This window comes from Pinus tabuliformis, chromosome X (assembly GCF_031772625.1).
Source record: "Pinus tabuliformis cultivar Carrire ecotype Pingquan chromosome X, CPIR1, whole genome shotgun sequence".
NCBI classification, from domain to species: Eukaryota; Viridiplantae; Streptophyta; class Pinopsida; order Pinales; family Pinaceae; genus Pinus; species Pinus tabuliformis.
In genome coordinates this window covers 1,623,984,782-1,624,007,427 of record NC_142308.1, presented here as the reverse complement: position 1 = coordinate 1,624,007,427, position 22,646 = coordinate 1,623,984,782, and the positions used below count along the sequence as shown (strand labels likewise).

General features: G+C 40.3%; 1 protein-coding gene across 3 annotated transcripts in view; it reads left to right on the top strand.

The window, feature by feature from the left end:
- Positions 1-22,646, top strand: part of LOC149146258 (Tetratricopeptide repeat (TPR)-like superfamily protein) — a 381,927-nt gene that overhangs the window by 269,606 nt on the left and 89,675 nt on the right. For all 3 annotated transcript variants that reach the window (XM_089453142.1, XM_089453143.1, XM_089453144.1), the window contains one exon: positions 325-552. In XM_089453142.1, coding sequence (XP_089309268.1) covers positions 325-552 — 228 coding nt within the window. The remainder of the gene's footprint in view (positions 1-324; positions 553-22,646) is intronic.

Sequence of the window (22,646 nt, the reverse complement as noted above, 5' to 3'; positions counted from 1 at the left end):
TCTCCCTTCTTGTAGTACATAATGTTTGAGGTCATCAATAAAACTTATCTTGTTTTCGTAGTTTCAATATGCATCTCATTTTTTCTGGAAATGGTTATATGAGCATTTGTTGATATAACAAATCTGCTTTCCCCACATATGAAATCTTTGAAAAATTTCGAATTTAGCTGTCGTTATATATGGTTCATTTATACTGTTCACTACTTTACGTGCAACTTCTTTGTATCTTAGTTAATGACCTTGGCTTTCTCAATTAATTAGATAAGAGGAGAGAGTGATTATTCACTGATAAAGTTTGAGACAATAGAGCTTCTTGTGATGCAGGATGAACCTGAAAGGGCTTTGCGTGTGTTAGCAAAAATGAAACATGCTAAAGTAAAGCCAAATATCATGACATATGAACTCCTACTTTCTTTGTTTGGAAATGTAAATCCTCCATATGAATCAGGCAATCGACAGTCTCAGGAAGATGTTTTAAAAAGAATATCTGCAATAGAGATGGACATGGGGAGAAACAGTGTTGAACACAGTGAAAATTCAATGCATACTCTGGTGGGTTTATTGCAATCCTTGTGTTCCTATTCTTTTGTGTTATGTTGAGTTAAATTATCAACCTTGTTTACACAGCAGTTGCTTTTACTTCCACTGTTATTCAATTCTGGAATGGAATATTTGGTGGTTTTGAAAATTATATTTTCAGTTTGGATATTGTCTCATCTCCAAAATATATACTGTTAATTTGTTATATAACCCTCGCCAATTGCAAGAGGCTGATGTTTGTGATATCCTTGTAGAAAAGTACATTTGTCCTATCCTAAGTGTCTGCATTGTTGCCCCGTTGTTATAGTGTTTATCTGTTCTAGTCATGCCTTCTTCCTTGAAGGCTGATTTTTCTCGAGTACATGCATGCTGAGTTTCTACATATTTTCTTGCACTATGCTTGTGTTGTTGACTATGTATTGAATGTATCACAATGGATATAACTAAGTTGCATGGTATGGAGAAACAGAAATGCGTATCTGAACCAGGAACATGACCCATATATATATATATATATATCTTTTAATTTAAGCTTTAACATAACCCATATATATATATATATATATATATATATATATATATATATATATCTTTTAATCTTTAAGCTTTAACATTTTAATTTAGAATACAGATGTAGATTGATAGAGGAGTTCAACAAACAATCCCACTAACATCAAGGTACACAGAGGGCTTGGGCCTCTTGATTGAATGTTAGTTCATTACACTCCATATGACAGAATCGTATGGAAATGTTGCAATCCCCCTAATCCTGAAATCCTAAAAACTGTTAAGTTTGCTGGATTTTGAGTGTATCTAAAATTCTACTTTCTTCATATGAAATGCAATGAGGGTGCAACCATTCTCAAACATCCTGAAACAAATAATGGTGATTTTAAAATTTTAAGTATTTTACTTTACGAATTTAACATTACCATTAATTAGATACCATTAGTAGGGCTGTAGGGTTGAATGTTAGGTTGCCCCACTCATAAACTATTGTATTTTTTCAAAATAATTTGCATTTATTCCACACGCGCTGCTAATTTACACTGTACTGTTGATTTTTCATGTTTTCCTTAACTGATAATTAGTTCTGATGATTCTTAAGCCAGTTCATCTTATACCACATTCATCATTAAGTAATTATACAAGAAAACCATCAACAGTAAAACAATAAAGACAATAGAGGCAGTCAAACACAAAAGACACAAAATTTATCTTGAAAACCCCAAACCAATGGAAAATCCCAGCAACCTTTTCTTCGAGAATTTTGTCCATTTCAAGAAGGAATACAATCTGAACTTTTCTAGTCAAATAAGATCCAATAGACCAATAACCAAGCCCAGGGCAAACCTGGTTAAACTTCCCATGAATAGCCTTAGAAACTCAGTCAGCCGTGCCTTTGAAATTTTGGCCTGCCTCAGGGAATTCGTCCTTCTGTACTGCCTTAAGTTTAGCCTCAGATATGATCCAAATTGGATACTCAAATGGAGAGGACAAATGCCAATATATAGTGTTTAATGAGCTGAATTGGTGTGTCCCTTCACTGGGGCCGACTTGAAGCCGACCTTAAATTTGGAGGCAAAAATTCAAAGTTTAAAAATTCAAATTTTCTTCATTTGAGGCCAACTTGGAGTCCAGATATATATTTATCATTTCTTAAATATTTGGAGGGCTTAAAACTTGATTATGAAGACCAGCCATAACTACAAAATTCAACATGTACGACTAGTGAAGCTAGTCTCCAATAGCAAAAATCCACAGAAGATCACATCTCCTCAAGTAACGAAGTACAATAGGCTAAGTCGTGCACTTTAAGAGAGGCCGAAATCAATGTGATGATGACAAATAAAAAGTGATCCTCCTTTCATAGGAGGTCTATCACCTCTAATAATCCACTAAAAGTCCCTAAAACAAGTTTAATTTTGAGTAGACACAAAGTAAATGGGTTACAAGCCAACCCAATAGCTCAACAAATAAAATATGCCAATAAATGCCCACACATGTGAGTGGTAAGCCCTCAATAAGCATGACATCATGCCCTTTTAGGGCTCAAAATGCTCCAAAGGTGCACTGGAAGGGCTAAATGAGTCTCCAAGCATCATGATCAACCATCAATTTGAGGAAGGGACCTCAAATCAAGCCTCAAAGCATCTCCATGTGTCCAAAAGCCAGCTCTGGGTGCCCTATGTCATCTCTATGGGTGCCATGTAGACAACGTGGTGTACTCTCTCGTCAGCATTAGTGCTCTTTTAAGTACAAGAAGCCCTCCTCAATCATATTGGGGGATAATCATTCTCATATGGGCTCTAGGTCAAGGCATACCCATCAAGTAGTGTTAAGGCCAACCTAGGGACATGTTGGGTCCAATAGTAGATCATTAAAAATCCTCAATGCTAAGCAAGATAAGCTTGGTGTTCTGGAAACATGGTTCTCTGGAGTGTCCATTAACTGCCATGATCAGCTAAATGCCCAACGCTTTGTTGAATAAGGGGAGCAATATATCTACAAGGTCATCATGCTCTTTGGATGTGTAGTATGGCCTATCCATCAAGTGGAGTAAGAGTGGAATAGTGTTCCCTCAAGGCCTTAACATCTGAAAACCCCCCTAACAAAACCATCTCCAACTCAAGTAAAAGCAGTTTTTCATCAGAGACAATAATCATAGATGCATCTAAGTGGAGCATATGTAACTTCAAAGGGCATAATAATACTTCAAACCTAGATCACCTTCAAATATCTAACTAGACCAAGTCCTGTAAAACTGTTCCCTACCTTTGTAGCGGTCGCTAGGTAATCAACTCTATTAGGTGCTTCTAGCCCTAAGGGGAGGTGGCATTTCCAAAGTCAACCCTTCAATTCCTAGGCGTTAGTGAGAATAGGTGGCAATGAAGGGGAGTGACTTTGTGACCAAGTGCCATGGTTAGGGGACCAACTAATGAGAGTCCACATTCCAAGTTTATAAATCTAATGGAGGGAGAAATCATGGAGGCATGCATTACCCTTTTCCTTGACCTACTTTTTCCACCCCTCTGGTGCACCTTTTACTTTTTGATAACACTAATTTTTTATATGGTTCAAAGCTCAAGGATCAAAGCTTGCTCTTTATGATATAGCATTTATTTTACCGCCTAAGATTAGTTAGTTTCTCGCTCATTAGGGTTGGGACATGCAAGGGTTCCTTATGATGAACTCAAGAACTGGGTGATCGATAATGAAGGGGGTAGAGCTCATGCTGGCTTTTGCCCATGCGCTATCTCTTGTCCTGACCATATTTTGCATTATAACTTTTCCTTTTCTTTTGTTGTGGCCATCTTATGCTTTTTCTTTCTTTTAGTTGCATCAACCTTTAGGGAAAAGTTTTTTGACCTTACACAAGGGTGTGGATGTGCAAATGTGAAATCCCAATGAACAAATGATAGTTAACTTGAAACATGGAGGTGGTATGAAAGGAATAATGAAAGATGAAAGATGTTAAGTATGGAAAGGGAAAAAGACACAGTACTTCAATCCAAGTATTCCAAATAGTGCCCTTCTTATAACCTTAATGCCTTAGAGGATGTCCAACTGGAGTAGGGCTAAAGGAAACCCTTGGTAAGGTAAGAGAACAAGTTTACAATCAAGATTGGTCAATCATTTAGATCACCCCTTTATTCATGTTAAAATGGCCAAAAGTAAAAGCACTCGATTGGAAAATGGTCAAAGTACGTGTGAAGTGGTAGCCACCTTCATTCAAGAGGAGTGTTGAATGGTAAGAGGTGTATGAATAGAGGAAATGGCAGAGGAATGTGGCATATCATCATCAATGGGCAATATGTGGGGTTGTTAGCTCGCTGGTTGTCCAAAATAGGAGAAATTTTTTTCTCCTATAGGGTTACCCATTTTGGTGGGTAACAATACACTAACCATGCTAGTAACTAAGTGCTTTCATTTTATGTTTAAGAGCATATTATTAAGAATTACAATTTGAATTGGATTAATTGCTTTTAGTTGTATCCATGTTCCCATGCTTCATCTTGGTAGTTATTCTTTGCCCCTAGTTCGGTGTGACCTTCTTTGAGGCCTTTCTTTCGATTGTCTAGGAGGGACACAAATAGGAGGAACTGATTAATTTTACATGCCCATGATAGTCCATACTTATTATTATTTTCCATCTTTCCCTGGCTTCATGTCCCAATCTTCAGGTTGATTGTTATCTATGACGAATATTGTTTTCTTGATTTCCTCGTTCTTGAGTTGGGGTCCAGAATGTTGCGAAGCCAAGTGTAATGAAATCTAACACCTAATTTCTCTTCTTGATAGTTACTTGTGAATATTAGGTGCCTTCTTCTTACTTCTTAGGTCTTCTTCATCACGCAATTATACAAATGTTCAATCTTTCAGAAATATAAATATCACAAAGACACAAGAGACACCAAAATTAGGTTGTTAGTCAGGGAAAAACCCACAAGAGGAAAACCCAACAATCCTTCTCTTATAGAATCAAATCAAAATGAAAAATATCCAAGACCAAGACCAAGGCCAAGACCAAACTGCCACCTAGATGCCAAATCCAACCCTTGTCCAAATTCCCTGCAAAGTCAAAGTCAACGCTAGTCAAACTTGCTCCAAATCTAGTAAATGATCTAAAATTTAGACCTGCAACTAGGGACGAATTTCGACCTACAACTATCTCAGAAATTTCGGCCCTTGTCAAAGAAATTTCGTCCATCCACACGTGCGAGCTGTCAAATTTAGGGATTCAGTCAAATAGGAATATTCTTCTTGTTTTATCTTTTTCTTTCTCTCTCTGTTGGCTCATCTTTCTTCTCCCTCGCTTGGTTCAAAAATTCTTCTTGTGATGTGTGAATGTATGTCTCAAGTAGGTCAAACTGTCTCTTTATATTTATTAGCTGTCCAGGAGGGTCGAATAGGTGTCTCTTGGAAGAATAGGCCGACTTGTCCAAGGAGGGTCAACTTGGTCATCTTTTGGACTTTTGACACAACATAAAATTCAAATTCCTTTTTTTTACAAATGTCCAAATGGGACATGACTCAAATACATTTTCTTTTGACTCATAATTGGAGCTTCAGGAAACGTGGCCGTACCGCCGGAAACGCGTTTGCAGGCCGTACGGTACGGGGAAACGCGTTTCGTTTCGTTTCCCCTGGCGAAACGCCCCCTAGGGCCACGTTTCCTGCAACTTAGTTTCAAATGTATATCATAATTGATCATAGGGGTAGGAAGTATGATATTGATATAATGATAGTAGCTGAGGGTTTTATTATTATGCAGTAGTAATTTGAGTACAAATCATTAGATGCCCAAACTGGCAATCTGATACAGAGAATAAACTGGGAAATAGGTAGTGAGAATAATCTCACACTGTCACTGGTGATCTGAATTTGATCCAGGCTCTGGATGGCTAGCCTCACGCAACCTCTGCATCAACCTACGTAGATTTGCATCAGAGCCTCTAGGTTATGCGTCACCCTTCTTGCTGGTCAATTTGCCTCTGGAACTTCGACTCTCTGGCCCTTCGGTCTCACTCCCCGACTTCTAGCACTAGATCTCGACTCTCCAACAAAATTACGGACTCCCTCTGAAGCTTCGTGCTGCCTCTCTGAACCTCTCTCTGCCTTCTCTGCCTTGCACTCTTCGGATCTAGAAAAACTCTCCTCCTGTTTACTATCCCTGCCCCTCTCTCACTGCTTCGACTTTACTGAATCAGTTTCGACAACTCACAACTACTACAAAGGAAATCGACTTCCCAGTGAAATCGAACTACACAAGTGTGTTCTCCAAGTCCCCATCGAACTCCTTATAATCTCTCGTTGGAGCACCAACAACCAAGATTGAAACATAATCAATGACCCCATCAATCTCATCATTATTCACATGATCTCTATCAGTTGAAGGATGTACCTTGGACTTGTCTTTCCCTTTGGAGTTTGGGAACACCTAATAGGGTCGTTTATTAACCACTCCTACCTAGGGAGTTTGTTCGTTTTTGGTAGCAACAGACAAGTGTTCTAGTCTCTGTGGTGTTTAAGGGGCTAAGGAACACAAGATCTCCAAAACCCAGAAAACTTTTTGCAAGAAAAGCATTAGAAACAACTATATTAGATTAATTAGCCGATAATTAAATATTTTCTAAGTCTAACTTATGAAAATTGGTTAATTCAATTAGATTAATTGAGGGAAATTGATTTTGCTCTAGAGACTTCCGGAAAAGTGAATTGATGGAGTCAAGATGATCTTAGCTATCGATTGAGATGTGATCATGGCCATTGGTTTCCCAATAAAATATTATAAGAGTAGGGTTGATGGGGTTGATGGGGTTGAAAGTATTGTGGCAAAAGTTGCATCTCCAATACACATTGCCTTCTCCCTTCCCCTTGCTGCTTGGCCCATCCTCTCTTGTGACATATTTCCACAAGGGATATTTCTCAATGTTACCTTTATGAGGAAGTCTTCCCTCAACATTACTTGCAGTAGACTCTGATGATATTGGGGGAGGAGGGGCATCTCCAATGGGGACATTCTTCCCCTTCTTGTGCTCCCTACCTGCTGCCCTTGATTGAGCCATGAATACTATAAAAAAAAAAAACAAAACATGCACAAATTTGTAAAAGAAATGCATATACAAACTGCTGTAATACAAATGCAAAAAAATAGAGAGGAAATGCACTTACCTGTTGCTTGAATCTCCTTGAAAACGCTCCAAACCCTTGGCTCCTTGCTCCAAACTTCTAACAACAAACCCACAACTCACTTCTTGCAAAAGGAATGACAAAAAGTGATAAAAAATGAGCAAGTTCGCCTTTTTATTGGCCTGCGGGTCTCGATTTGCCGGATTCGTGTCCAGATTTCGTGACACATTGCGTCCGAATGGGACAAGATCCGGATTCGATCGTGTCCCATTCAGACACGATGTGTCATGAAATTTGGAGACGATTTAGGGCGAATTGGATTTGATTTGCAGGATTTAGGCACGTGGCCAAAAAAAATGAATCTGGTTTCAGAGCCTAGAAGAGATCAAAATTTTTCCTTGGGTCAATTCCCGAGAAATTGATGCCCTAGGTGACCTAATGGGGCTGGAATTGGGGAAAAAGGGAAAAATGGTAAAAGAAAGGTTAAAATGATCACCCTTTTTAGGGACCAATGCCTAATTCACTTGGGGATATGGAGTCAAGGATAATGATGAGTAAGAACTTGGTTTCTTGATCAAGGAGGCCCAGAAAGTCAGCTTCATCCAATGTTGAGAGAAAGAAAAGAAAAGTGACCTTCAAGCATATATACTTCAAAGCAAATGATGCAAGCTTATCGAGAGAAATAAATCTCTAGGACATTTCATTCATATAACATTGGCCCATACATTAAATTAGCTAAAACATGGTTAATTCCACATTTCAATTATGCAACAATTAGCCCTAATTTTAGCAGTGTGTAGCAACAAGAATAACCATTTCAAAATTTACTTACAATGTTATAGAATATATCCAACCAACATTTCGTTTGCAAATACGAAGCTCCAAGATAGAAATAACCCAAGTCCATACATGAAAATTCATGCATTCTCCAAAGAAAAAATGCGAAGTCCTCTAAAGATAGAGAGATCCCAAGTGAAGTGATGATACAAATGAATGTATCTAACATCAACATATAGCCTCCTAAGGAGTTTGAATTAGCCTATGGGCCCCTAAAAGATAAATAATGTGCAAATAATAGCTCCTAATGGTGACAAGCCTAGCATACTAGCTCATAATGTAAAAATAAGCCTCGCAAAGGGCCAAATAATAATGTATGCATGTCGTAGGGCCCTGCAAAGGCTCAATAACATCCTGAAGTGCCATATTGAGGAATAAATTTCTTGAAACATGATGGACAAGGGGGTGGCCCCTTGTTCTCCAAGTAGTAGACCTGTGGTGTTCTTAGTGGGTCAGAGGGCACATCAATGACCCCATGGGTCTCCATATGAATCGTAGATGCCTGTAGATCCTCTGCAATGGTCCAAGTGGTGGAATAAATGTTGCCATGACATCAGACAAGTGCTGGGGCATCTGCCAAGAGTGTGGGGCTCCTATGGGGGCTTGCGGGGCTGTTGATTTTTAATGTACCTTGGACAAGTGGTTTCCCATGGGTTAGTCTCTACCTAGGGAAAAGTGTCCAAAATAATTATTTTCCCAAGTGTGACTTTATAAAGTGAAAGTGACTTTATAAGTGGTAACATGATGGACAAGGGGGTGGCCCCTTGTTCTCCAAGTAGTAGACCTGTGGTGTTCTCAGTGGGTCAAAGGGCACATCAATGACCCCATGGGTCTCCATATGAATCGTAGATGCCTGTAGATCCTCTGCAATGGTCCAAGTGGTGGAATAAATGTTGCCATGACATCAGACAAGTGCTGGGGCATCTGCCAAGAGTGTGGGGTTCCTATGGGGGCTTGCGGGGCTGTTGATTTTTAATGTACCTTGGACAAGTGGTTTCCCATGGGTTAGTCTCTACCTAGGGAAAAGTGTCCGAAATAATTATTTTCCCAAGTGTGACTTTATAAAGTGAAAGTGACTTTATAAGTGGTAAAGTCAATGTTAAATTATAAAGTGAAAAGTGACTTTAGACATAAAGTACAATGTGGGTAATTTATTTAATGCGTGAGTTAAAAAATACAAAGTGAGAATTAAGTGCACATTTATTCTCATCCCTTGATTTAAATGAATTTGAGTCATTAGATCTTAGGGTTGCCCAAAAGTCATTTAGGGAAACAAAAGGGGGAAAAGAAAAGAGACTGCATTCATTCTTCATGAGCAGATTGGAGAAAGGAGGCTGAGCGATGGAAAAATGTTCTGAAGGAGAAATTTGTTAGAGCAAGTTGGAGTCTGAACAAAACTGGGCATGGAAATGAAGGCATAGAAGACAACAAAAGGTACAGTATGAACAACATTTAATGTTGTGAGTTGCACACCATTCGAGAGAAGTTTTTGACATTTTTTTTTGAAAAATCCATATAGTGTGTACAACGGTACGGAAATCCGTACGGAGTTCGTACAGTACATATTTTCAGCTTCAAGTGGGCATGTAAATCAAGGCAAAGTGGGCACGTTTTCAAGGAGTTTTGGGTTGAAGAGATAAGTTGTATTTTGCTGTTTTGTTTTGTTTGCAAATGTATTTTTCTTGAACTTGAAAGATAAATAAATTTGAAGAGCTCTCTAACAGCTTTTCCTGGAGAAGATTGAAGGGGTTTTGCCTGGGTCTAAGTTGACAAAAATTCTGTGTATTTTTATGTGTGTTGCTGGTTTGTGTATGTCCATATTTATTTTCAGCATGTGTTGAAAGTCCCATGTGTTTTAAATTGAAAATTCATTTCCAGAATTCTATATGTTGAATGTATGTTTATGGGAAATATCATTTAAATGAATGGGATTGATAAGGTAACATAAACCGGGTTGGGATTGCAGGAAACCTTTGTCATGAAATTTCAGCTGGGGCATAATGTACCAAGCATGTCACCATCATCCCAAAAGTGGGTTGCTAGTAGTCTTTGAATATCCATGAAGGTCTGTGGAGTGTTGTCCACTGTTGTGGAGGCCCATGGTTCTCTATGCACACCCTACATGTGTCAATGTGGACCTCTGGGGGTCAGGATCCCATATAGGGAAGCTAAACCCAAATGGAAACCATCTGCAATCCTGCATAAGATCCAATGTGTCCACTAGGCTTCCAGTACAATCAGTGATTAAAATAATCAGGTAAAAGAGATTACAAACCATGGATAGCAAAGTGGGCACTTCAGAATGGCATGCCCTTCTATAGTGGGCTTTGGCATGTGCTAGTGTCTCTAGGCTCCAAAGGGAGTTAGCAAAGTACCTTATTAGGTGGTTTCAACCCTTAGAGGGGATAGTATGTCCAAGGTACATCCTTCTAATGGGGGTGGCAAGTGACAAATAGGTGGGATGGAAGCCCACACCTGGGTATATAGTGTATAGGAGGGAGCAGTCATGGTACATAAGGTGCCACGACCTTGATTCTTCCATCCTTCTTTACACGCCTTTTGTCTATGAATTTTCTTTAATTATCTGCTCGGGGCTCACAGGACAAGAGCATGATGTGTATGATATAGCAGTGATTACCGCTTTTGAGGTAGGGTGGTTCATTGCCTTCTAGTGGTTGGGACAATCATGGGTTCGTAAATGATAGAGGAGGCTCATCTAGCGCCTATGGAACTTGGGTGATGGCCATGGATGGGATAGAGCTCATGTGTTGGTTTTTGCCTATGTGCTAGTTGTTTTTGTCCCGACTATCTTTTACATTTTGTGGTACAATTTCTTGTTAAATGTGGTCAATTATGCTTTTTCTTCCTTTTTTAGTTGCTTCAATCTCCAAGGCATCATTCTAGGCCTGACCTATGGTGGGGGCAAGGGGATAGGGAGGCTAACCCTATTTAGACCTTGAATGGGAATGTGGACTAAAGTGGGAGAAATGATGAATGGGGGGGAATAGTGAATGGAAAGGGAGTAGTATGTACGACCCGCGAGTAAAGGAGTGGGACCACGCACCCAAAGTTGGGGTTTCCCAAGTAGTACCACGCTACTACCAAATGGTCAATAAAGGGGATCACACATGACTAAGATCTAAGGGTAACAACCTATGTTGCAGGAAACGTGGCTGGGGGGCCCGTTTCCGGCTGGAAACTGGGACGAAACGCAGAAACGCGTTTGGTACGGCCAGGAAACGTGTTTCCGGCCGTACTGCCACGTTTCCCGAAACGGAAACGTGGCAGTACGGCCGGAAACGCGTTTCCCAGCCGTACAACCTGCCTTTCCCAATTGAATTGTGTTTTTTTTTAATTTTTTTTTTTTCAAATTTGTTTTTTTAATTTTCTAGATGTGTGTCTTGTTAGAGTCGGTCTAGTAGCCCTCCACCAGAGATCAAAACTCTTTGCATTTCATAATTAGGTGTCTCATCAGTGTGATCATGTTGCATCCCGTTAGGCATGCCATAACCCTGGTGGAGAAGCTTATGTCTTTTATTCCCCTCTTGTTTGGCATTGCTGGATCATGTTTTCTTGAGTAAATAAAATCTTCACAAGGTCATTTCCCTGTTTTAAATGTCAAGGTCTTAGGTCTAGGGTTGAGTCAAGCTTTGTCTTGAGATGTCATAAAGGACTAGCAGGCCAGAGGGATGTCCGTCATAAAGCATCATTTTAATAACTCTTATCATTGTACAACTAATTTTTACCTTGTTTTCAAAAACCCTGTTTTTGAAGACAAAGGTCATTATCTCATTTTTGTAAAAATTTGTAAAAAGTTCAAATTCTCCAAAAGTTGGCATGCAGCCTTGGTCTCCTTTGCCAAGACATCTCAGAAGCTATCCCTGCAAAAATTTTCAAGAGAAATCATCATTTCAACCAATTTATTTTGAAAAAAGGAAACCAGAAGTCAGCAGCAATTAATTCAAAAAAGTGTCATTTCAAAAACATTATAAAGTGGGTTTTGGGCAAATTAAATTCAAAAGTGAGCCTATAAAAGCCCCTCCCTCCTCATTGGTAACTCATTTGCCTCTCAACACTTCAAGAGAATACTTGTCAAGTCGATTTCAAAGTTCATTGGGCGAATTGGGCAATTACAGCGGCGCGCTACGCATCAGCGCGCATTTTCCAGTGCAAATTAACTCAGGCGCTATGCGTTGGAGGCGCGCTACGCATCAGGCTGGGCGCGCTACGCGTAGGGTTTCTTGCTCAGGAAATCGCCAGCAAGCCACCAAAACTACTTCTCTCTCAAAATCTTTTCAGGTAGGCCTCTAATCCATGGTGATTTTGGTTTGGCTAAGATGAATGAGCAATGAACATGCAAAAAATGCCATGCTAATATGGAGTAAAAACCCTACCTTGCTGTGTCAAAATTGAAAAATGTAAATGTGCTAGGGTTTCATTGAAATTTGCTGCCCAAGGTTACCCATTTTCCATTCCTCTTTCCCCATATTTTCATCACCATTTTCCTTGACATTTTTCCATCCAATCATATAATTCCCTATTAAAAATCATTAAAATCCCTAAACCCTGCTAATTCCTAAAACCCTATGTAAATTTCCTAAACCCTACTTCCCATTAAAATCCCAAAAATTATGATTGTATATGTTCCATGTTCCTTTCCTAAAATTTCCTTTCACATTTGTTTTCCCTAATCCCCTCAATGTTCCCTTTTCCCTAACATTTCCCATGTGTGTTTGTCCCCTTGGTAACAACATTTAAACAAGTCAAAACAGCAGTTCATTGGGTGCACAGTCAACATTATTTTTCAGTCACTTGCCTCCAAAACCATGTCAGAAACCGAAACAGATTATGAGCAAAGTGATGACCGTGAATCAACACCAGAGGTAGAGGTGCCAAGGAGGCATCACAGGGGTGGTAAAGGTGGTCAGCATGTCAGGGAGGAGCCCACCTCTTTGGCTTATCTACAAGCTTGTCCACTTGCAGTGACATGTTTCCAATACCAATCATGTTATGAATATTGCGAGAGAATCTCCCAAATTCAACACCACAGGGAATTGGTCCGCTTGTTTGTCCTACATTTGCACAATGGGCATGTGAATCTTGCAGGAGTGGACTTCACATTGTCACCCGAGATTGTTGCTCAAGCAACAGGGATACCCAATATTGGAGAAGAGTGGAACAAGCGCCAGTAGTTGGACAGATTTCATTATGAGCCATATATCAAACCTGTATATATGAGGCACCTAACTGCTGTTTTTCCATTCAGATTCTTAAGAGACGAGTATGCACCTTTGATGAGGATCATCATTCGCTATTTCACTTGCGAGGGCAGATTTTCACGTTTATATTCGTACCATATCCATTTTTTGATGCATTTCACACGGGTACGAATGATGAACATTCCATTCTTCATGTGTCGAAATATAGAGAGGATGGTGCCCTTGGTGCAAAGAAAGAGCCTTGCACAGCAACACAAGAGCATCTATCATTATGCACTGATCAAGATTTTGGTCATGCATCAGTCGGTACAACAGGGTATTCCATGGGAGGATTTCATTTCTCGTGACTTGTTCACAGTGCCACAGCCACCTCCTGAGGTTGTCCGTGATGAGGGAGGGCCTTCACATCAGTTTGACATTCCAGAGCCCGAGCATGTCAGCTCCCCTCCATTTGTTACATATGAGAGAGGCCACAAGGCCTTATTTGAGGCCACAAGGCCTTATTTGCATCTGCACGGCGAGTATTATCTTCACACCAGGTGAAAGGGGTCTCGCCTTCTTCATCAGCACAGCGAGTGTTATCTCCACCTCATGTGGAAGGGGCCTCGCTTTCGACAGCAGCACAGATACCGGAGAGAGGCAAGCAACCCATGATTGAGGAGGGACTGTCAGGTGATCCAGACATTGACATTATTGACCTTGACATCAGTTCTCTTAGCTCGGAGCTAAAGGAGATCATTCAGCAACAAAAGGCTGAAAATCGCTTGTTGCAGCAGAAGTTGGAAATGGCAAATTGGACAATCACCTACTTAGAGCAGCGCAACAAGCAACTAGAGGATGAGCACACTCTTGATGAGTTGCGGAGGATCCATGAAGACCGCAACTTGGCTTGCAAGAGACCCGGTGATTTGACACCCATTGAGCGAGAGGCTATGCTCATCCAGGTCAATACTCATTTGGAGAAGTTGCTGGCCAAGGCAAACAGGGAAAAGGACATGCTCCGACACATGAAGAATCACTATTGGGCTCGAATGCATGTGTGTAAAGCAAGAATGAAGGTACTCAAAGGACGGTTGGCCAAGGCACTAAAACGGAGAAAAAGGCCTGATCCCCTTCATATTTTGGTTGCGGCTTCCTTGAAGGAGCATGGCACTAAATGACACACCTTCAGCTCAAATTTCAGAGAATTTGGAGCAATTTTGGTCCTTTTTGAATTTTTTTGGTCAAAAAACAGGTTTTTGCCCTCAACGCGTAGCGCGCCGCGCGCTACCCTGAAGATGGGCAAGTCCATTTCTCAAAAACTCAGCATTTTTGGATTTGTCATGACAAATTACACTTGCTCAGCAATTGCCAAGACATTTCATCAGGTTTTGAGCCCTCAGAAGGTCAAAAAACATGCAAAAAATGACTTTCTGCCACTTTTTGGACACACAGGAAGCAGTCTTGGGAGATTGCAATTTTGGAGGGGCAAATGGACACCAAATTGAGAAATTCCACTTGGGTTGGAAAGTAGACATCCAGACCTTTCCAACAAGCCTACTTTTGCCTCATTTGGATGCCGGGAAGTGCCTCAAAAGTTGGCTCAAAGGCGCGCTACGCATAGAGAATTGGGGCGCTACGCATCAGGGAAATTTGCCAGATTTTCACCTACAGCTCAACAAAACGCAGATTTGACTAGTTTTGACTTTTTGGAGTGATTTTTCATCCTCCTTGATGTAATTGATGTAATTTTATGTTGGCATGACACTTTTTAACCTATTCTAGAAGATTCATTCATAAAATGGCAAAAAATTAATGAATGAATTGGTTTCCTAGCTTATAGAGGCAAGTTGTTTTGACTGCCTAGATTGTAGTGCTCAATTTAGAATTGGTTGAAACAACTCCTAGGATGATGAGCTCGACCCCTAGAGGCAAGGAAGTTTGTTAGCTTGCCTATATTATGTATTTTCTTATTCATTTTCATGGTTGGACTCTTGAGGGATAAGCTTCTATTGTATTACACTTTGTATCTCTGCAATTTTGGTAAAGGAAAGACCAGGGTTTTGCAGCCCTCTTTGGGATTCCTGTGGTTACTTGTGTTGATGGTGTGCTTCTCTTATGTACTTGTAAGTTTTATTATGTGTATCATTTTCTCACTTTTCCTTCTGCAAATTAGGCAAATGAAGTGATAAGGTAGAATTCATGATTGTTATGCTCTGCCTTTAAGTTTGCTTAATATCAATGTTTTCATCTATTTAAGGAGAACTCATGGTGATTTCTTGCTTTCCTTAGCTCCTCACCAGTCATTCCTGTCCACCCAACTCTTTCAAAGGCATCAAGACAGTTTCCTACCTTGCCCCAAAAAGACCTCTGCAAAAGCTGTGTCCCATCCCTGCACCCAAAATTGTTTTCCCCCTGTTTTCCACCAAAACCCTAAAAATCTGAATTCAAACCTTCTCTATCAGTTTACTAGCCTAAAATCAGTGTTCTTTATTGGTTATCTCTACCTTTTGAAGATATTTGCCGAGATAGACCCGGAGAGAACCCTCTCTTGTCCTCGTAGGGCTAGCTACGAGGCTAAGTGGTTTGATGTTGCCTTGGATTTTGCCTTCTTCAGCCTGAGGCCAGATTCGAGCGCTAACATATTGGCAACCATACTGGGGAAGAACAAATGGTTTACTTGTTGATGTCATTTGTTTTATAAGCTACAGACGGAGCCTGAAGTTATGCCAGGTAGCCTTCGAAACGCTTTTGCTTTGCATTAGCGGAAGTAGATAAACGCTGCTTCAGTCAATCTCCGGTCTAGCTTGTAAACGTGACATCTAACTTTAATTACCCCAGTACATGTATCAAGTTGCAGATCTGATGCTGATGGTGGACAGCAGTCAGACACATATGAAGGCTGAAATCATTCACCTGGCGACTCCTTTCACTGAAGAATCCAGCAACCTGTGCTTCATGGTGACTTCACTGCAGAGAGATCAGTAGCTGTGAGATTTTCAAGATGGACCGAATCACAAGAAGATACGCTCCCATGAGCCGCGATCACATCCCTGGTTTTCCAAATAAAATTCCGAAGGTAGATTGGTCAAGGAATTTGCCTACATTTAAAGATGATGGTAGGAAGGACGTTGCTCTACATCTGGTTAGATTTCACATGCATATTCGCAAGTTGAAGGTTGATTTTCCTGAAGATTGCTTGATGAAGATATTCTTGGCCACTCTGGAAGGTAAAGCACAATCTTGGTATGAAAGTTTGCTGCCTGCTTGTATTTACTGTTTAAAGGATTTTCATGCTATGTTCATTGAAAGATATATGGACTCTTATCCATCATTAAATTTAGTTCAAGACTGTTGCAAGCATGCTTATACTTTTATTGAAAGCCTTGAGAAATATTATGAAGATGATAATTTTATGGATGATGAGATCATGGAGGCTCTGTATGAGAATCCATTTCAGCAGCATAAAGAAAACTTAGAGGATACTTGTCCAGATGATCAAGACATTTTGCAGCAGAATCAAGATCAGCAGGCTGAAGATGGTCATATGGCTGAAAATAATGAAAGAGAAAGTGTCGTTTCAGATCTGCCCACAGAAGAAGACAGCGTGCAACGTAGTCAAGATTCAATTTCAGAATGTGATGCAGTCAAGTCAGCTATTTCAGATCAACATTCAGATCATGATGACCAAGAATACCTTGTGCTGAATCCTGAAAAGGAGAATTTTGTTGTTGAGATCATAGACAACGGTATGGATTCAAATGTTCTCAGTGGTGCTGCCAGTCTGTCATTAGAACCGAGTCTTCATGAGGAGGTCATTCAGTCAGCTCATGAACAACAAGGTGAGATCTTTTCTCAAGCAAGTGAAAACGTTTCTCTAAATGAATTTGTGGTAGACAACATAAATGATAATATTGTGCTTCAAGGATCATCTGATGTTTCTTTCCTTATGATTGAAGAATGTAATAAGGAACATGAAAACCTGGCCGTCATATCATATACAAATGACCTAGAGCACATTCACACCACAGAAGAACAAAACATCCAGGATTTCCATTCAGATTCCTCTTCATATGTTTCATGTGCTGAAATGCTTTTGTAAGAAGAGATCCGCCCATCCATTTGTTTAGAGTTTTTTGAAGCCCATGAGCATACTTTTATCAAAGCACATGATGAAGGCAGATCAGAAATTGAAACAAAGGACACCTTGATCTTTCAACAAGAGGTGGCAATGGCAAATCTTCATGTTTTTTACGATCCTCTAGCAAGTTTGTTGCAGCCAGCAGTGAAAGTGTTTATTACAGTGTTTTGTTGCAGCCATGGTCAACTATGTTTTTGGATGCCCAGTGATAGGTTTGTACTGTTGACCAAAAGATCTGATAAGAAGAATCAGTCAAGAAGCCATCTTCTTGATTGATTGCACTGGCATTTTGATATATTTTGAGGATATATTGTCTTGTAAGAAACACAGGTGGTTGTCATCATGATTTCAAATCTTGATGGACTGCTGCCCTTCAAAAAGCTTTGTAAAGTCTTGTTTTAAGTCAGTCATGAGTCATTTGTGTTTGGTCTGATGAGTGAGTTTTTTCAAGTTATTTCAGTTTGCCATCGAGTCGGTTTGAGTCAAGCTTCAGTTAAGTTTCAGTAAGTTTTCAGTCAAGTTTTCATTCAATAAATGTGTCAAAGTCTGTGTTGGTTGTGCAACTTAGGTAACAACCTAAAGAGATCAAGGAGAAGAGTATAAACTAAGCCCACTCTTTCCGCCAAATCCCCCCATCAATCCATACCTAGAAGTATCCATGTTAAGTAAACTCAATACTTAATTATGAAATGACAAGACATACCTTCAGATTCGGGAGGCCCACCTTCAAATATATGATCAATACAGGTGGGTGAGGAACCGCATGGTTGGCTCAATTGGTAGAGAAAAGGCACAACGAGCTAGTAGGAGGCATCAAGGGGCTGCCGATTGAGGCTAACAAGATGGAGAAGCACAAGTAAGTCGCACATGATGATTACATTGGAGAGGGGAGACTGCAGAGTGATCAAAACCTTGAGGGAGCGTCCAAGGAGGAAAAGTAAAATCAATGAATGGCTTTACCTTGATAAAATACTCGGGCGGGGGGGGGGGGGGGGGAAGGGGGGGTGACAACTCACAGTTACTTGACATCATATGATCAGGGGTGAGGGAATCACTTGACAAAGACTCAAGATGATGAACAATAGGAACAAGGGAAAAAGAAATATTGCATTCAACGGGTTGCGCTTTCCCAAAATCATAATGTAAAGGCTCAAGTGATTTGAACATTGAATCATACTCATGAGAGGTGGGAGCCTTATCAATTTCCTTAGTATAAAAGATCAGGTCTCGCCTACAAGGAAAATTGATCTCTTCCAACTGCCCCTCTTTATGTAAAGGAAAATGGAGATTCTCCTTCGTAGGTGTATCAATGGGTATGTCATCATAAGTAGTGCTCGAGGGGAAGGGAAGACTGGTGTCACCCTCACCCTCCTTGTCGGTGTCATAATTGAGAGCACAATCAAATCGAGGACCAACGATTTCCCATTTCTCCTTTTCAATGTGGAAATAATCTTTAATGTCATCTTTAAAGGGGCTAATGGGATCATCTCTCTCAAGGTTTTCAAAAGAGGATTCATCGGGGGTAATATCCTTGAGAAAGGTAGGGTTGGTCTTTATTTCACTTTCCATGAATTCATACTTTCTAGTGCATTTATCCTCAAAATCATCATTTTCATCATGTGGACCCGAGGAGGACTCATCTTCTTGTTCATTACCTAGATTCTTAATGCCTTGATGATGTTCGATGAGGGTTTCCTCTTGGATGCTTAATGTGGGGCATACTTGAAATTGTGTAAGGAAGCCATCAACGAACTCCTCTATAGATGAGATGCTCCTAGGTTCGTGAATTTGCAACCATGAGTTATGATCATAAAGGGAACTAAAGAATAACAACATAAGGACATCATGGTGGACCACTTTCTCCTTTGAAGTATGTGCATTAGATCTTTCCACATGGTAAATTGCGGAGCTTGGATCACCATCAAACACGGGCATGCCACGTAGCATCCTTCCCGCGATATGATTAGGATGTCCAGGGATGCTAGCAATGTCCAAAGAGGGAAATTTATGTAAGAATGACAACCTATTTGAGGTATATATGAAACATATGTAGGAGTCGACAGGGTGAAATTAAAGATGCCTAGAAAAATGCTTGCTTCACCCTACAAGCATCAACCTTAGACTTCGATGAAGAGCTAGGGCTTTGTTCTTCCAATGGAGTCGTCAATAATGATATGTCAATATGTCGTATGGGGAACGAAACACAAGCTTCGGTCCTTGGCAATGACGCCAGAAATGTTACCACTCAAACCAGCAGGGGACCTAAAGGGGTTCCTAAGAAGGCAACAACTAGATCAAGGGCAACGATGGAGGCTTAGCCCATTGTCACCACAACTAAGTATCCCTTCTCTTTATGGACTTTCACCAATGGGAGGAGTCCTGGTAGTGTAGGGATCACTTTGTAAAGTAGATGTCAATGCGTAGGTGAGAAGTCACCCTGAAAACCCTTTCCCATGTATGGAGTAAAAAATGGAACTTGCTTGCTTTTTAAGCAAGGGTCTTGATCCATCGGGGGTAAGGGGTGAGGATTGAAGGGTTGAGGGAGAAAGGATAGACTTATAAGGAGATTCTCAATCCCTATAATCCTTGGAAACTTGTATTCCTAAATGGGTTTTGATAGATAGTTTTTATTGAGAAGTGGGACCACACAGGGCAAAGTGGACCCAACCCAGGTTCAAGGATGGAATGTAGCAGCCAATGATGTTCCTATAGTGGATGACATGAGGGGAAACAACCAAACAAGAATATTTACTTAAAAGGGCTGAATTGATCTTGTGGAGGTCTAGCCTTGGGGATGCCTAGGCAAAATTCTGTCCTAGAGCTATGGCTTGGGGTTCCCGGGTATTCCACTGCCAGGATTGCCTCAAATTTGGAGGAGAGAGAGGGGACCCACCAGCGTAGTAGCCTAAAAGAGATCAAAATTTTTCCTTGGGTCAATTTCTTGGAAATTGATGCCCTAGGTGACCTAATGGGGCTAGACTTGGGGAAAAATGGAAAATTGGTAAAAGAAAGGTTAAAATGATCACCCTTTTTAGAGACTAGTGCCTAATTCACTTGGGGATATGGAGTTAAGGATAATGATGAGTAAGAACTTGGTTTCTTGATCAAGGAGGCCCGGAAAGTCAACTTCATCCAATTTTGAGAGAAAGAAAAGAAAGGTGACCTTCAAGCATTTATACTTCAAAGCAAATGATGCAAGCTTATGGAGAGAAATAAATCCCTAGGACATTTCATTCATATAACATTGACCCATACATTAAATTAGCTAAACCATGCTTAATTCCACATTTCAATTATGCAACAACTATCCCTATTTTTAGCAGTATGTAGCAACAAGAATAACCACGTCAAAATTTACTTACAATGTTATAGAATATATCCAGCCAGCATTTCGTTTGCAAATAAGAAGCTCCAAGATAGAAATAGCCCAAACCCATACATCAAAATTCATCCATCCTCTAAAATAATTTTCCAAGGAAAAAAGGCGAAGTTCTCCAAAGATAAAGAGATCCCAAGTTAACTGATGATACAAATGAATGTATCTAACATCAACATATAGCCTCCTAAGGAGTTCGAATTAGCCTATGGGCCCTTAAAGATAAAATAATGGGCAAATAATAACTCCTAATGGTGACAATCCCACCATACTAGCTCATAGTGTAAAAATAAGCCTTGCAAAGGGCCAAATAATAATGTATGCATTTCGTAGGGCCCTCCAAAGGCTCAATAACGTCCTGAAGTGCACCGACCATTTCATGATGGCCTCCATCTTGGAAGGATCTATCTTCAATTCTCCTCCAATAATCACATATCCCAAATACACCAAGGGCTGCAGCACAAAACTCGCACTTCTTGAGATTTGCTAGCAGCTGGTGCTTCTTCAATGTTTCTAGCACCTGCGTCAAATGTGAAATATGCTCCTCCCAAGTAGCACTATATACCAGTATATCATCCAAATAGACAATAACAAATGAATCTATAAAAGGGCACAGTACATCATTCATTAATCTCATAAATGTAGCCGGTGCATTACATAGGCCAAATGGCATAACTAACCACTCATACAAACCTTGCCTGGTTTTGAAGGCGGTCTTCCATGTATCTTCTTCTTTGACTCGAACCTAGTGATATCCAGACTTCAAGTCCAACTTGGTGGAATACTTTGCTTGCTGCATATTGTCTATCCTGGGCAGGGGGTATCTATTCTTGAGCATGATTTTATTCAATGCCCTGTAATCTGTACACATCTGCCAAGTCCCATCCTTCTTTGGCACAATGATGATGAGTGACCCACATGGTGATGTATTATGTCGAATGACACCAACAACTGTTGCAACTGTTTCTTCACCTCACTTGCTTCTATAACAGACCGCTTGTACGACCCAATATTTGGCAATGTGGAGTCTGGAAATAGCTGGTTCTCGTGCTCCATGTCTCTCTTAGGGGGTGGCCCTCGCGGAACACATCCTTGTATGCCTATAACAACTTCTCCAATGTTTTTATTTCTTAGTACACTCCTCTAGGGATGCCTTGCCTCTTATTGACTCCTTTACAGAGTGAATTTTTCCTAAAAACAATAAAACATACTTCTTGCTGGAACTGATCAATTTCCTGGCTTGGTTGACACTTACTAGTGAAATTTTCAACTTGCTTTTGTGCGCGTTGATGATGAATGATTTTCCATCCTTGATGAGTCGGTATTGGTTAACTCTCCTCATGAATATTGCATGACGCATGTACATGTATGGACTCCCATACCCAAATCCACATACATCAAAGGGAACCACATCTAGATCTACTTCATCAATAAAATCAACACTGATAAAAAACCTAATTTTAGACTGTTTTGTTACCTTCAGTTCTACATCCTTATGTACCCATCCCAATGGATATGGGTTTGGATGATCACGAACTTCTAGCCCCAACTTCTTGACCAGATCTGCTATAATGAGATTTCCCTGCGATCCTGAATCAAACAGAGCATCAATCTTCGTCTTTTTGACCTGTATCTTTACATGGAAGCGTTTGGTCATTTCTTTCTCTTTCTGTTGTTGAAGGCTACTCGGATTCACCTCCTTCTGCACTGACGTACAAACGATCTTCTCATCCACGTCCGAGCTACTTTCAACTTGTTGCTCGAATCAGTGGCCATGAGATTCTTCTTCTTATTATCTTTCTTCTTGTTCTTCGGGTTTAGCTTTGGATGTAATTTCCAACACTACTCCTCTGTATGGCCATCATTGTTGCAGTGGTTGCATTGGTTGCTAGGATCTTTGCATTAGTGTGTTGTGGCTGTT